The sequence below is a fragment of the Centroberyx gerrardi genome, chromosome 10, assembly GCF_048128805.1.
Source record: "Centroberyx gerrardi isolate f3 chromosome 10, fCenGer3.hap1.cur.20231027, whole genome shotgun sequence".
Taxonomy (NCBI): Eukaryota; Metazoa; Chordata; class Actinopteri; order Beryciformes; family Berycidae; genus Centroberyx; species Centroberyx gerrardi.
The window spans coordinates 30,722,644-30,740,349 of record NC_136006.1 but is presented as its reverse complement, the minus strand read 5'-3'; the positions used below and the strand labels follow the sequence as shown (position 1 = coordinate 30,740,349).

At 41.5% G+C, this 17,706-nt stretch overlaps 1 protein-coding gene across 1 annotated transcript in view; it reads right to left on the bottom strand.

The window, feature by feature from the left end:
* acvr2aa (activin A receptor type 2Aa) overlaps positions 1-17,706 on the bottom strand; it is a 43,539-nt gene that overhangs the window by 21,680 nt on the left and 4,153 nt on the right. The window contains exon 2 of the mRNA XM_071898917.2: positions 4,342-4,555. Coding sequence (XP_071755018.1) covers positions 4,342-4,555 — 214 coding nt within the window. The remainder of the gene's footprint in view (positions 1-4,341; positions 4,556-17,706) is intronic.

The following is a 17,706-nucleotide window of genomic DNA, read 5'->3' as shown; positions in this document are numbered from 1 at the left end:
ATAATCAGTTTCAACTTCAATAAATTCAATCATTCCATACAAAACCATTTCTTGAGACCTTCTATCCTGACTTGAGGGACGTTTTAGAAGATGCAAAGCTTGTTTGAATCCATCTCCAGTGTTAAAATCACTTGAGACTAAGTGTGACTGGGGTGTTTGAACAAGTTGAGGCCACTGTTCCTCTATGTCGATCTGTTGGCATCGGTCCACAACGCTCCTGTGCACTCAACACCTTTTACATGACTTGAAAAGCCTATATCAATCCAAACTGTCCCACCAGCGGAAAAATAATATCCATTCTCCTCACATTCTTTTATGTGTGCAATTACCTGAAATAAGATACTCCACTACACACAGGATAGAAACGGCTGCTTTCTGATGAGGAATGTAATTATTCATGAGTTTTTTTGGGCACCCAATTCACATTCATTTCTAATAAAGATATCAGTCCAGTGTCAGTACTGATAACAGGATTTGGTCTACTGCTGGTATCGGTTTGAGCGGCTGTTGTGATTCAAAATTCACTTGGATACAGCAGTTGAACCATGGGAGGTAGGATGGGGGACTATTAAGAGGGAGGAGTTGCGCTAGATTGAGCTCTCTCCTCACCTGTGTGGTGTTTTAAATGTGTACAGTTATAGTGATTCAACTGCAGAAATATTTCCAGTAAAAGCTATAGGCTATTTATGGTTATGCTATCTATGATACCTCTAGTACCCACTGGGCTACTAGAGGTGGAAATCATGATTTGATGTTCGTTCACAGGGCTTTGATTCATTTATAAAACAATTCTTAATGCATCACAATTTTTATTCAATAGGTTCACCCCTTGATGGCATAGCACTTTTAAGAACAAAACTGTCACCCCCTTTGTTAAAACCAGTCAACTGGATCCAGCTTACAGACTTGTAAGCAAGAAATAAAGATCCCAGCAAAAGTGAACAACACTGACCAGGCCTACGCATTACAGTAGAGCACACATACTGAACAAGTGAGCCACCAGGAAGGCTTAGTAGGCTTATTAAGTAGACTGAAAAAAGTAAAAAATGGAAAAAAGTATTTCTATCATAACACTATAATGCATTACCATACAACCTCAGATTGTTAAACTATACAGCTATGCGCAATTTACTAGTAGCAGTGTGGAGAATTGTGCAATTTGGCCAATTTCCCTTGAAAAAAGCATGTGGACAGATGTTATGCAATACCAGGTAAATGTGTGCTTGTCAACAACCATGTAATGCCTTAGCATAAAAACTCTTATGAAGCCCCAGCTCACCATGTGGTTGGGGTCAAAATCTTGAGTGTTTAACCAAGCTATTGTGTTATTTACTTCAGACCTGTAGGTCTAAGTTTTGTAATTTGTTCAAGTGTGCTTTGGTTGCTCTCAATAACACGCTTTTTAGTTTTCCTGTTTCTAAACAACCTGTGCCGTGTGATTCATGTTACTCACATTCATAGTATTTCCAAAATGACTTGACTGTTGTGTGGCACCTCTTGTATATTGTGTAGCTTTTATCATGTTCGTTCTTATGTTGGATTACATAAAAGCCTAAAATCAGTTGACACATTTACTTTTAATATCGGGTAACTGTCCAAATGACAGTTGTGCGCCCATAAGAAATACAGTGTAGCAGGCCCTGGTATACAGGATGTAAACAGTGCTCATCAGGGTGGGAAATTAATACCAGCCAACTGCTGGGAAATTTTGGCACTGGCTGGTAAATTAGTCTAGTCTACCAGCTACTTTGGCTGGCAACCAACTGTCATTTGGAGGTCTTATTCTGTTGTACAAATCTAGTTGGTTGGTAAAATAGTTTAAGCAGCTGGCAAATTTTACAGCCACTGTGGCTTGTAGACAGAAAAATTAGCCTCCTGTCCTGCTGCACAGGCTTCAGTCAGAACTGTTTTTTCAGTATTGTGAATTTTGAAGCCAATGCGAAAGTGGCGGCATCGACAATTCCTCTAATGTCCGCTACACACCGGCTCCAAAAAGACTCCAAACCCTGCCCAACTCCATGCAAGTCAATGGGACCACAACCCAACTCATCATATACAAATCTTTTCCACAAAATGTTATGCTAATAGGTAGTAGCTAATTTTACTTCTTGTCTTCTTATGGTGATTTTCAAAATAATTGTGTCATTAACAGGATAAAATGGATAAAACGGGGTTCCTAGAGATTGACAGGTCGCCTGTCCAGTGATCGCCAGGTCGCCGATTATGGGCCAATAGTAGGCGGCGCTGCGACTCTGTGGACGACCCAAATTCCATCCTCTGCCTCGCTTTGGTTGCTCTGGCTCCAAAAAATGTCAACATGGCGGCGACCGTAAACACAATCTCCAGGCTTCAAAACGGCCCATCAGAAACCTATGGGTGATGTCACACTCACTACGGCCATCTTTTTTTACAGTCTATGGTCAGATCCTATGAAAGATGTAGGCTAGCTTGCATATCATTTAATGATGTGCTAAAATATCATTGTATCGAATTTGGTGATACAAAAAAAATGACAAAATGACTCAGACCCTATATCACTTATTGGGAAATTAAATTACGACAACTGAGATTTTAAAAAATTATAATTTGGAACATATGAACAATGCTGACTTGATATAGTAGCCAACTTTTCATTGCTCGTTTTACACACACGATGACACTGTTAGGATAGCAAGTGGTGGTATGCTACGTTCATGACAATAAATACAGATTTGTCTGTTGTTTAGAGATCACAAAATTCATTGGTTTTGCAAAATAATTGTCATTGTCATGGAAGGTTCTCCACATACAGAACATCCAGAATGTCTTGCGTTTAGGATCCAACTGTGGCTGGAAACAGGTCCCCGCATGCCTATTTTCTCTCCAAACTCAGCACTGCTGTGTGGTACTACATGGCCACGGATATTGCTTAGCATTCTAAAGTATTACTTAATTTGAATGACTTATTGTGCAAACTGACCAATATCCTTCTTGTTATTGCAACCAGACATTACCCGTTTTGGCACTGCCAACTGGCCAGGAGCCCAATTCTGTTGAGCTGCACCTGTGTGCATGTGTTTTTTTTTAAGTCAGAATTTTTACCAATGCGTGCTTTGCTTCTATAAAAAAGGAATATGGTTCTAAGTAAATACACGTTGCCATCCTATTGAAGGAGATGTTTTACTGTAATTATGAGCAATTCAACCTCCTTCCCGCATCATGTGTGACCTGGACATGGCACACTTTTCCTTTCCAGTAAGAGGCACTCTTAAAAATACTGAGAGGAATGGGCCCATAATTTGTTGCTCTGTACAGGCCAATTTTGTACAGCAACATGTGTGATTGATTTAATTTTGTTGAAGATGGTGCTGGTGGAAATTTACTCAAATGTAATCAACATATTTCTGAATGTCTTTGCTGACATCCAGGCAGACCTCAACCTGTGCATGTCCAAAGAATGTTTACTGGTCAACATTTTTGGAATGTGTTGCACATTACATTCTTCTTAAAATTGTAATAGCCCGCACCAACAAGCAAGACACACCCATTGCTCAGGGCATGAAACAAAAAGGCAATGACAGTTGCATAAATTAATTACTTGAACTCTGCCTACAATGAAAACAAGGGTTATTTGACTATGGTCAACTCAGCCCACGTCACAAATAGTATGGAATGTGTCTTTACACATTCCGCTTTATTCTCACCTTGTTCAATCAACAAATGCAATCCATGTAGCCTGGAGAGTGACACATGCACGGAATGTGTAACATAACGATGGGCTGTATTCATACAGAAGACACGGCAACACAAAGCAGCAACATTAAGCTGCCAAATGAGCACTTAAGTATTTCACTTTATACTGTAAGCCTATGTGCTACTGACATTTAAAAGCTAATCATAGTAATCTGTCACAGAAATGTGATTCTTCACAAACCTGTTCAGCTGGACTCTGAAGCCTTTTTGCTACAATGAGCCCTTTCTGTTAACCAATGCCCTAGGCTATTTCCTTATTTTGTATAGTATTTTCAAAGATGAATCGACAGGCCTGATATTCAGGCTGCTTATATCACAAAACGGGGTCAAAATACCATCTGCACATTTTCCATATGTTGTTGAACCGTCAAATACTTGGTATGGAAATGGTATGATACAAATGATAAAGGCTTTCACCAACTTACTGTTGAAATATTATGATATGCTTCAATTTCAGTCAGTAATCAAAGGTCTTTCTCTCAGCTCTACATAGATGCAATTGGAGCTTCTGGCTCCACCCACAACCGGTCCAAATAGAGCGACCCATCAACCAAGTTGCTTGCAGAGTGAATTCACGGTAACAGACACAGAGCAAACACTAGATGATACCTGTCATAACAGTTGACGTCATCCAACCAGCAGCCTTGCTTGACCACCTCCACCGTGCCCGACACATTCCTCCAGGTGGCGAAGCAGTGGAGCCTCTTGTCCTTCTCCCCTGAACAGGTCACAATGCCGCTGTGGTTCCCCCGGCTCTCTGCCGCCGTGGGGTTGTAGTTGTAGTGGACGCACTCTTGTGTCTCCGAACGTCCCAAGATAGCGCCTGAGGAGCACAGTGAGCAAAGGAGGGGGTAGTTAGCAAGGAAGGTTGCATAATAACGGATACTCAGACTAATCCAGAAATTTAGATTCTCACTTTGGAACACAGGTTCATGAAAATTGCTACCTTGTGAGGACCCACCAGAGCTACGCCCGAGACCCATTTCAGGTCTGAACACTGAGTATCAGAAACCAGATTTCCAGATAACTCTACAAGTAGAATGCTGTCATTTGCTCTGCGGCGCTAAAGTAATTTACTTCAGAGAGAAGAGTACTCAGTCTTCTTTGATACCATGCATCATCCAAAGATCAAGCCTAACAAATGTGATTCTCACCCATGGCAAGTTCAGTGGGCCAGTAACCATGAGAAGAGAAGCCTCATATGGTGGCTGTATTTGTAGTTTACTGCAAAAAATAATCCCCATTAGCTGTTGTCATAGCAACAGCCTTAAATGTGACAATGTTTCGATGTGACCTCCTGTCAACTCTCACTCCCATACAAACACAGGCTAGAGCTCGACTCAACAAACTGTGATCCCAAAACCTACCTAAAAAAAAACCTACCTAAAACCCCAAATTCTTAATCATATTTTTCTGTGATATTTTTTAAGCTGATACTGTACATGTATTGATGTATTCATTTAGAAATATTAAACATTGAATATAGCTTAAATTTTCAGAGAACAGATGCGAAAATTAGAGTGCAAAATCTATGTATTCTGATATAATTGGTTTAGGGGACAATTTGACCTAAAAAACATATTTACTTCATAATAATAACTTTTTTATTAAGGAGAAATCAAATATATGCAATGTACATGTGCTGTCGTGCACTACATTTGCAACATAATGTAAAACATATCACATACATACATATCAAACATATCTCAACAAACATATCACACATACTAGGCCAAAGTATCATACTATATCCCCATGCCTTGTTGAATGCACCTCAGGTTTAGCAACAGACTATTGTTAAGACTTGAATATCATAAGATGTGTGGTGTCTTGTAAGGTAGCTTGAAAGCTTTTTTTTTAAATTATTATGTGTTAAGTGTTTTATTAAGGCTTTACAAATGCCCATGGTTAGCCACTTCACATGACATTACTTAATAGTTCTGAAAGCAATTTGTTTTGCATTGGGAGTCCTTGAAGGGAGTGACATCTGCCCTAGTTTTATGGCTGTAAAGTAACATGGACTACAAGTGTCAATGACTAGATTTGGAGAATTGATTTTGAATTAGGTAAAATAAATGTATATTGGTATTGCTGTGTTTCCCATACACAGGCTCATCAGCCAAACTTGATAACTTCCACACCTTTTACACAAAACACATCTCTGCTAGCTCAGTCTAGTTGTCACTAAAACATTTGCCGGCAAACATATTATTTGTCAGCATAAATTAGCCGTTGTGGTTAAAAACACAGATTGCTACAAACAGTCAAGCAAGGTTCAAATACTGGAAGAATCGTTAATGGGAATCGATAAGAGAAACGTGTTTGGATCCGGTCGGTTCTTGCAATTTTTTTCCAAGGGTTCCCAACCCTAGTGCTAACTCAGCTGTTGCTTGTAAACGTGCCTTTTTTCCTCATCTGCTTGTGTGTATATGCCTATCTTTTCTATGTCTATGGTGCTCCTGTTAACAAGCCATCCATCTAAGTTGCTCCACCAATTAAACTTTAATGTCTGCTATGTCGACATTCCATTCAATAATCAGGCCATACTTTAAGTGTTTCCCCTAGATTATTTTGTAGCAGTGGTGGTTGGGAATCATTCTGGTTTTGGTACCACATTTTTCCTTATTTTGGTCTCGGTTTTGGTTTGGTTCTTATTTGGGGACTTTATTATGACAAAAGCTCTCGTTCTAAACATTGGAATCATGTTGACTTTTAGGGAAACTAGGCTAAGATATGATGGATTTATTTTATTTCACAATTTCTCTAACAGTTGTGGTAGGTTTTCTTGCTGTGGTGGCTCACCGCTGCTAAATGAATATAGGGGAAACACTGACTTTGGTGTGGAAACAGTTATTCTATTCCACTCAGAGGCTTCGTAGTTGAATGGTAAACTGACATGTTTTTTCTTACTAAAATCGTTTGTTCGTAGTTTGTGTAGAAAGTTGCTGTAACTTTTGTTTAAGAACACATCTAGCTTTCAGAAGAGGCTTTAGACGAGTCTGTAGTCCAACCACAGGCGGTGTTATTCAGTGGGGAAGTTGTGCACAATCATCACCCACGGCAGAATAACATGGGAATATCCATCTCTTTGATGATCAGTCTATGCTGATTGTTTCTATATCTATAGCTCAGTTGTCCAGCAGCATTCAGACAAACAATAATGTAGGCTATAGAATGATGCGCATCTTCGGTGTGCTTTTTGGAGAGCACTGGTTATTAATGTTTCATTCATTAATAATGGCAAACATAAAATGAAGAATGTTTCATTAACAATATTGTAGCCCTCTGCCTATCTCCCTATCCATTCAGTTACATTAATGGATTTATTTGAATCCTTTTAATGCATTATAATATCATTAATTAGGGGTTCAAGCCAATAGGGCTGAAACCCTATTGCTGTTGTTCCACAAATTCCTGTGAGATGGTAAGTGATACAAACATTGCATTTTCCCAGTTATATAAAGTTGTGTGCAAATGCTGCACAACAAATATTACTACAATTGGCCTGATGGATTTCCAAGTTTTAAAGCCTACAACTCCTACATTGTAAGAACAATTTACACAAAACTTGCAACACACAGATATCCAGCTATCTTCGTGCTACAAATTTGCCTCAGAACCACTAACAAATCTTTCATTACCTGTCAATAAAGGCTTGAACCACTTTCATGGTGGCTTGGCTATATATGCTTGGCTGCGGCTATATTTATATATGATTGTATATCATACATTGTTTTTAATGCAATATAATATCACTGCCAAGAGTAAACAAACCTGCCTAGTAGTTCACTACCGAGTTTGCTAATTAGGATTTTTATTTTTGGCAGGGGGTTGGGGGTATTGGCCAATATCGACCTCACTGTTCCCTAAAATATCAGTATTGGCCCTAAAAAATCTGTATCAGTGGACCACTATAATAAATGTCACACTAACACACAGCCTCCCATACACACACAGACACACACCAACACTTTGCTCAAGTCTTGCTTCTGTTGCCAGTGTGGAGCAAGGAGTATATCTGTGGCGCTGCAGGGTGCATATACTGATCACTACCAGAGACGTCTGTCATCAGACGCCAGTGGAGGGCCCCGACTGTGGCCCTGTAATTAACCACTGCTAATGAGTGCCTCCTGAGAGAAAAGTCACTTCACATTGCTTCACCTAGTCAAGCAGAGCCTACTACTGTGGGGGAAACACACGGTTCCAACACACTTATTTATATACAGGGATTTCAGGTGATGTAACACACCCAAGAGCAACCATCTTGCTCTTGAGCAGCAGCGGCTGTGAACAGCTGATTGCATATCTAAAGTTACAACTTGTCCGTCTCAATGAATCAGAATAGACATAGTTCATTTCTGTGCTATTTTTGACTGGGAACTAAGCTAACCACCACTGTCTTATTAACACACAGCACACTGGCTAACATATCTAGTTACAAGCTAGTGTTAGCAGTGGCTAGTAGCTGCATGTAAAGATTGACATTGGTTGCTTTGCTAAATTAGCCTGCTGGCTAGTTAGCTAGCTGGCTAACATTTAGTTCAGGTTAACTGACCTGACTCAGAGTGTTTTGGAGTAGAGACTACGGCTAGAGACTAGAGCTAAAGACAAGACAGTTTACTGTCACAATAACCAACATTTGGAAACAGATCTACCCTATCAGACCCCATTTACTCACTTTTACTTGAATGTTACTGAATGGATCTACAGCCACACCACAACAATCTTTTCCAGCTAGCTCTCTTTTTCTAGCCTGGTTGTTACAGATTTAGACATTATTTACACAGCTACTGTTTTTATGCTCCATACACTGTTTGAATCGCACAGTGGCGAAGATATAGAAGTGCTGAAATTGCCCGTTATGGACTCGGAGCTTGGAAGAGTTAATCAGACCATCACCGTCGTGACAAACAGCGCTAGGAATATGGAGAGGCCGGGCTGGGACCATACATCAGGTGTTTAGCCCACACATTAAATCTGGCTACCCAAGCGGGCCTGGGGGTTCCCCGCATCCGTTTTTTGCTTGGATGCGTGAGAAGGGTTGCATCCTTTTTCCACAGCAGTAGGTAGCACTGCCACCGCGCTAACTGATAACTGACATCACCACACGGTGGAACAGCACGCTGTATATGCTACATCGCTATCTTGAACAGCAAGCAGCTGTAACAGCAGCTCTCGTCAGCCCAGAACTGCGGCGGAATGCACGGGACATTAATACTCTGGATGGCAATGACATCACTGATGCGGATCACATAGTGAAATTGCACAATCCTCTGAAGACAGCCATCAAAAGTCCTGTGCGATGAAAAGACCCCCGCAGTCTCTAATAATAACAGATAATAAAACTATAGACATGTAAGTGTGTTTGTGAGTGAGTAACAGAGGGAGGATGAGTTTAAATAACTACATTTATGTGTAATTGCACAATTAGCAAAAAAAAACAAGTGAATTTCAGAAGTGCTATGCTACCTCTCCTCTTTGTAGAGCCATGCCACTGTGAAGGCAACAGAGAGAGCCGAGTAGGTGCCCATGAAGCAGGAGAGCCTGACCTGGCTGCCTCAGAGGGAGCCGAGCAGGACCGACCTCCTTCAAAGAGGACGGCATTAGAAGATCTCATCGGGGGACTCTTTCACCGCCGTGGAGCCGGCACAATCAAACAAAGGGATAGAGCGAGAGATGGACATGTACAGAAAAGAGACGTTCTCTCCCACTCACCAACTGTCCACTGAAGTGGTGGAAAGAAAATGCGAGCATTTATCCAACGCTTGCCCCTCTGCCGAAAGCTTACCTCACAGTTCCAGCTACCTCAGTCCCAAGTGAGCGTGTTTTTTTTTCAAGAGCAGGAGACATTGTGAACTGTCAAAGGTGTCAGCTGCTGCCTGAAAACGCTGACATGCTAATTTTCTAAAAAAAACAAAAACGAAAAAAAAGCTAAGCTTTGTGGCCTGCCTGGCCAACTAAGGTGTTTGGAGAATGTTAGTTCAACCACGTTCAGACATGTGCACTTTATTGTAAAGAGGACATTCTTTTATTTTTTACAAAATAAAAGAATATCAAGCATCCACTTTTAAAAGCTGATTTTAAGAGATTCTATTATTTGCTTTTCGCACTGAAAAATACATAAGAAAGGTATAAGATAGAGTTAAAATTTTGATTGAAAATATTGTTTTTGCACGTTTTATGCCGAAGCACTAATGGAGTGTTCTACAGTCAGAATTTGTTTCCATTTAAACTTGTTAAGTTAACCCTGTTAACTGTGTATCGTATCGAACCGTGAGCCGAGTGTATCGTTACACCCCTACTTTCCAGGCTTGCATAAGAACCCTGGTGACAGAAACCTAGACTGCTGGTGCTGTGATTTACTTGCTCTTGGATCAGATGGGGTCAGATGAGATGGTAATGGGATAGCATTCCCATTCAGATAGCTGAATATCGTATTCTGCACAATCACTGCGATGGGGGAATGGACGGAGGCTCATTTACTGTGCTGTCTTGTACTGCAACACAGCTGATTTGGTTCAAGTTAGTCTTCAAATGGATGAGATCTCAATATAATGACGGCATGCAGCCTCATTACCGTACTGGATTATTGGTACTCTTGGTATCAAACTTATTAACAACATTTCTGTTATCGGGAAACTCCAAGTAGCAGTACGATAAAAATCTGCGTGTGACTTTTTCCACTACACAGGCAGCCTGCATGTTCTGCATGATATAAAGTAATGGCAGCAAAACCAAATAGCTACAGGTTCACCAGGCATAGCTACAGTCCATCTTAATCTAAAGCTAGGGAGGATCAATGAGCTCGTTTTACAGATCCAAACATTACTGTCTCATCATTGACTTCAGTTATCTAAGCCACAAGGCACACAACTAGTTATGAAACTACATATAACCTATGAGCAGAACCATCTCAAACACCAAAAAGAGCAAATAAAATAATTTCTCTTTTAAGCATAGGCTAATCCTTAGGATTTAATCTTATCTAAACACAGGGAGAGGATTTTGAATACAAAGTACAAAACCTCGCCTGCAGGCACCATATGGTTGGAAGAAACAACAATACGAGCTGGTTTTGTGGTTAACCCTGACAAAACCTCAAGTGGTTCCTCTGACCGACAAAAACAGGCTCATTCAGTCAAAGGATGTGGCGGGTGTGGTTTGACAATAGCAGCAACACTTCTGCCTGCAAAGAGAGTGATGTGCCAAAGAAAAGGAGCCATGACCCACCCGCCCATGTGTCGACTGGGCTTCACTGTGGATGTGGAGGCTACAGAGCACGTCTCCAGGCCCGGCTCTCCCGGTTTTAGATGAAATTGAATCATAAAGTCACAATAAAACTATTTTGGTTTGCCGCTTTGTAGATCTTGAAGAATGTCATACTTTATTGTACTTGATGTCTAATATCTATTCTAAGTCTATTCTAAGTACTTTTTTTTTGGTCCTTAAGGACAGGCAGAGGCACCATTCCGTTTGTGAGAGCGAGAGAGAGCGAGCGAGAGAGAGAGAGAGAGAGAGCGAGCGAGAGAGAGAGAGAGAGAGCATTCAAAACACCTGCCTGAGGTTAGTCAGCAATTGGCAGGCAGCTACATAGCAAAAGGCCACTCTTCATACCTCTCATGTCTAACAAGGGGCAAGGAGCAGGGACGTAAATTGACATTTGTGCTGACAATCAATTATAAATGACACAAAGTGGCAGCTTAACATGGAACGATGACAGCCTTAGGCCAGAGATCTGGAAACTGGTTGCGCCGGTTGAGTGAAGAGACTGTTGGCGCCAAGAAGGGGGGGGTGGGGGCGGTTCGTTGGAGATATGCGTTATCTCCAACGAACAATACCTGTGCATATGCCACATAAACAGGACTGGAATACATGCCGACCCTCCAAGGTATTTCGATAGTGTCACATTTTGACTGAGAATGCAATAAACAAAGCTAGCCAGAGACGCCCCCACCCCCCCGACTGCAGACAGAAGACAAATATGTATACAGAATACAGAAGAGGTGATATGAAATTGTCATAATGTAAACTGAATAATGGAACTGGAATAAACTTGTGTAAGGAGGAGAGTTATTTTTCCCCCAGCACAAGACCTGCTCATCAGGAGCCAAATTCAGGTCAGTCAGTCGATCAGTCAAACGGCGCTCCCTCACCTTATATTGAGTGATGCTTGCTTGCCCGGTGTTAAGTATAGCTTTGAAACTGTGGTGGCTAAAAAATATTTTTTGCCGGTGAATATTTTAGTAAGTAGATTGAGCTAGCAAAGCAGTTTGGAATTTATCAAGTTTTCCAAAAGCTAATGACACGGAACGGTCTTTATAATAATAAACTTTATAGAAACTTTATAGAAATAAAGTTTATTATTATTATACTACTATACTATATAGTATAGTAGTATAATATGGTATAGCATTATTATATCAGCACTAGTATAATAATAAACTTTATAGAAATAAAGTTTATTATTATTATTATATCACTATGATACTGAAAGGCAGCTAATCAACCTGAGTGTAGCAATACAGTAGTTATATAGATTCAGATTCATTCTTTATTGTCCTCTATAGAGGAAATTTGCTTTCACAGTCTGTACATAATCAAACACTCAAAACAAGTAACGCTCAAAACAGGGTATAAACAAACAAGAACATCACAACAACACAAGTCTGTTACAGTATGCCCAGGCTATTTAAGGCACTGATTGCTGAGGTCACAAAACTCCTCCCAAAGCGTGTTTTTTTGCAGAGTAGTTGTCTGTATCTGCGGCTAGAGGGGAGGAGGGTGAAGCATGGGTTGAGGGGGTGGCAGGGGTCGTGTGCTATGGTCAGTGCTCTGCGAGTGGTGGCAGTGTCAATGAGGGCTGGCAGGTTGGGAGTGGGGAGGCCAATTATTTTAGAAGATATGTTAGTGATTTTCAGGAGCTTGTTTCTACTGGTGAGGGTGAGCATGGTGAAATAGCAGGTGGCGCAGTACGGGAGGATGGGTTCAATAATACTTCGGTACAGAAGGAGCAGGAGGTGGGGTTTGACTGAGAGAGCCCTAAGTTTGCGGATGACAGAGAGTCTTTGTACTACTATATAGTATAGTAGTATAATATGGTATAGCATTATTATATCAGCACTAGTAAAGCGTCTATATATAATATGTGCTTAGGGGTCTTAACTGCTTATTTGAAGTTTACTCAACAGACACTTGCAAACACTTTAAATCAGAGGCCTGGTAAGTCTTCCCAAACATAAAAAGACACTTTCTAGTGACGCCAGAACAATGGTGAGGAAGTAGTGTCTAATGTGCACTGAAATATCGCTTGTGTGGCATAGAGCATGGACTCTACGCATAGAATCCATCATCCATCACTTGTGGACCCAATCCAAAATGGCCCCAACACCCTCATTCAAATTAAGCGGTATGTAAACACATGCCGCCAACAATAAAAACATGTCTTGTTAAAAAACACAAATGGAGCGCTCGAGTCTGCTGCGGCACTGGATGAAGAAAATTATTTTGGGGAGGAATTAATTTGCTAATTGCCCCTTGGTGGGGATAAATCTGGGGGATTAGTTCCGGAAACACAAGTCGCCGTTATCAGGATTACACGGAATCTGCCGGAATTACTGTCACATCCACGCCTAGGAGATGGGAGGAAGACGCCGGGAAAGATGCACATCAGCGGCTGAGGTCTCCATGCCATGATTACAGATCTGGGCCAGCAAATTGAATCAGACAAATTGACCCAGACGCTTAACACAGATCACAAAGGGGCCCCCGGTTCAAAAGTCACTGTTGATTATTGACTGCTGGGGTGAGTTGGATTGTCTGGGACCTAAATGACAGTGCTGAGGCAGTGTTTCCCAATGTATTCATTTAGCAGTTGAGTACACCAAAGCAAGACAACAGTCACTACGCAAGATAAATTGTTTGAAACACAGTAATCTCTTCTTGACCCAGAAAAGGGCTTTGGTGGCACTTGTGCAGGCCAGCAAACGCAATCAATCAACCTTTTATACCATGAACTCATTTGGGGCCACCGATATGGCCCCAAATAACTTTCAATGCTGAACTGGCTAGATCATATTTAGCCTACTACAGGAAAATAGTTAACAGGTGGTTGACAAAATATACAAAAAATAAAACATTCAATTTAATACATCAAATAAAATCTTAATGTTGACTGTATGCTATTGATTTGACAGTTAACTATGATTATGCAAGTGAATTGTGAATTTTATATGGTTTAATGGGCTTTTCCTCTGTTTTCATCATTTTATAACAATTATAAAACTTGGACAGTGAAGCAGTACTGAACCAGGCAGGATCCAAAATATACTAATAAAAGAAATAATCATTCTACTTTCCATCACTAGGCAGTATAGGTCTGCATATTTTTAAGCATTTCACCAAATTAAGAGATTGAAAAATACCAAGTCCGGATAATTATGTGGTTGTTCACATTTCATTTTGAACACTACATACTAATTACAGGCTAATAATTCAGACCTGAGCCCATCCACCGTTAGAGGCTGTCTGCACTCACTAACACACACACATGCTCGCTCTGTGCAGGTGTTCAGCAAACACACCTGGCTTGCCTATCAGTTAGCTGATAACTATGGTTTCCTCTTGGAGCAAGAACATTATTTGGCAGATGAGTCTGCTATTTTGGCCCAAAGTTGACTAACATTTTTGTCTTGCTCGCATCTCATTGTGAATCAGTAGTTTTGTCCATCTTGCTGAACATCGCTTGTTGTTTTCACTTGACTTCATCTGCAATAGTGCGAGTGGGTACAACAGTGCTCATGACTGCCGCCCAGCTGGTCCGAGTACCGTATAGCAAACAAAAATAGAACGGGTAAATCTCACTAAAAATGGTTCTAAATCACGGTTTACGCCAATAATTTCTCTATGAAGGAAAAACCCTGGTAATTTCAGATTTTGCTTGCGGTCACAGTTACCACACCAGGCATTAAGGAAAAGTTTAGAATAAAGAGCAGGCATCATCATTAAAATACACAGCTAGGGATATTGTAAGATTAGGCAGAAGTCGATGTGGTGGAGTTTTTCTTGTGGCACAGTTAAGAAAGCTTAGGTCTAAACCCCCATTTTACCAGCTCATCAAGCCTGTTGCAGACACCTCCGATTATCTTGTGCGGTCTAGTACAGGGAGGGATTAAGTGCGAGTGGGTGGGGTGCTTTGTAAAAATGCCAAAAGGGGAGCATGACACTTTCTCCTGTGCACCACCCCACAGGGTGGAATGGTCACTCCCCAAAGGACACGAGGACACAACACTTAAATATATCCCACATTTGTTTACAGACAGCCTAGCATATAACTTCAACCCATATCAAATTCCTGCATGTGAAGCATCTATCCTTTGGCAACATCAAGTGACCTCTTAATACCCTGTGCAGGTGGTTTTGGTACAGTAACAATGAAAACCCACACAGGACTGGGGCCAATCGTGCAAGAGTTGCAAGCCGATGCAAATCTATACAGACATACAAGAGAAATGGAGGGTGAGGGCCATGAACCTCCTTTTTGTTGTTCACCTAACGAGCCTAAGCTGACTGAGAACAAACAGAACAAACCAGCCAAAGCAGCATGAGAACAAATTAAATGTCAGTTTTGCTTTGGGTACCAAGCAATCAGGGCACGGCCTGTTCAATAATAGGCCTAGGCTAAATACAACGCTGTTGACTATTGTAAGGTTGTAATGTTATCACGCATGTAAAGGAGTACTTTGGTAGGTTATCGCGTTTTGATTTTGTTGGGCCAAGTCTGGTCCGGCTCCTGTAGTGTGAAGCGGTCCAAGACTCGGCAAGCCTGTAGACTGGCCTAGGCTTAAAATGCCACTGGAAAAAAAGCTCTTTCTGGGTAAAACTTGGCTCTATTCCTCAAGATCATTGTTGGGGGAGGGGAGGCTGGCGTGATAAAGCAGCATAACTGGAGCAGAGACCAAGAGGCTGCTGGACATTCCAGCCGGGATTAGGAGCTCTGACTTCATCTCTACGTTTAGCCGTTTTACAGAATGAATAGGCTTGCAGTTTTTGTCTGACAAGGGACATTAGCGCACAAGGTCAAGAATGGGCCTGTTGTTCGTTAGAGAGCGACAGTTTGGATCCAACAAGTGTGTCACTGCATCCACTTCTGAGATGATGGATTGTGGATGGATTCCGCCTGTCAAGGGGATGAAGTAGTGTGTGTGTGTGTGTGCATACGTAAGACTGATTAGATTACATGACTGAATTTCCCTCACATTAAATTGTGTTGTCTTCATGGCTTCGCTTCGTTGAAGACTACTGATTCTAAATATAATAACTATACAAATACTACCTGGATGAAGTTTCTGCTCCAATTACAAGCATTCAGAACTCCATGTCTGCAAATAGCTGGCAGCCCATTAGGGTGGTTAGTTAAATGCTCTCCTCCCCTAAAAAGCTTCACTTTTTTGATTGGAGCAAAATCTCCAATCAAACCCTCTTGTGATTTGGACTCGGAAACCCAATCCAAAGAGTGATTCCATGTGCATTCAACTGTTGTGGCACGTTCGGTCCCAGCCAAGACGATGGGAGGAGGGGGTTGCAAATTGAGTTGCTGTTTAAAATTCCATACTACCATCAGGCCTAAGCTCTGCGCAAACTACAGATGAACAGTGTTCCCAGACATAGGGAACAAGGACAGCATGCAGGAAACCAGATGGAAACAAACAAGGCATGCATGTGATTTTCGAATACGCTGCCTTTAACAGTGAGCAATGTCAGCTCCGACCGCTTGCCATAAATAATTTATGCAATCATGGTGCTAAGACCTGCAACACTATCTTGGTTGTTGAAATCCACCTCTGTGCTGCAAAACAGAAGACAAAAACGCCAAGACTGGGAGCAACCAATGCTCCAATTTAAGGGCAATGCATTCATAGGATTATGAAAGGTATTCTGGGGATTAAAATGTCTTGTTGTGGGAAACTGAATATCTCTTAATTTGCAAAACTCCGAGAGCTGATAATATTGAGCGAGTGTTGTTCAGAGCACATTCTCCAGAAGCCTGATAATGATCAAAGAAAACAACAGCCCAATAAGAAGTGCTGCGAGGCCCGGGCTATTTGTTATGGCAACTCTTTAGCGTGCTAGAAGCAGCGATGGCGGTTCTGTTGACAGGATGGTAAGGTCTACTGGTGGTCAAGCGGCACTTTTGCACAACACAACCCATTACGTGACAGATGAGGGTAGTGGGACCACCTCTACACATGGAGAGAGTGAGCAAAACAACTCTCAGGAAACTCTCTGGCCACAACATGAGGGCGGTGCGCTGGTATGTGATACCAAGAGGCAGTCAAACGTCCATCACAGGGCCATTAATGAATCATGTGGAGGCAGGTAGGACTATATTTGGCTGCGTGGTGGAGTGGAGGGGGTGGAAGGATCTTTCTGTAAATGACATGATGCGCATCCACTTACACCTGGCAAGGGTGGGTGGGAAAAGATGGATGGGAGAGAGAGATCTGGCTTAATATAGCTCAAAAGCCATGTTTCTACGGCTATCATGTCTCTGGGTGATTTACCCTTTGATCGTTTCATATTAAGCAACTTCTGCGTTCAGGATACTAGGCCAGGGCCATCCTCATGAAGGACGCCATTGATTGCCTTATTTGACCAAACAAACACTCAGTAAATGAGCAATACACATTGTAATTGTTCTCTTCTGAGGGTGCCTCTTGTAAGAGCCACTACGGGTAATGTGATAATTGTAGTCATAGAGAGACTGCTTAAAATTCAGAGGGTAGAAGCGAAGGCGGGATTGTGGTCTTTTGTTGTAGAATTTGGGAGGAAAATTAACATGAGAAGCAGCAAGGGGGCCCAACGAGTGAAATTGGATTTTGTATGGAGGAAAACCAGCTGATCATGGCCCTTCAGAATATAACAACCAGTTCCATTTCCATGCCTGGTTGTAGCTGGTTTGGCTCATTTCTTGGTTGA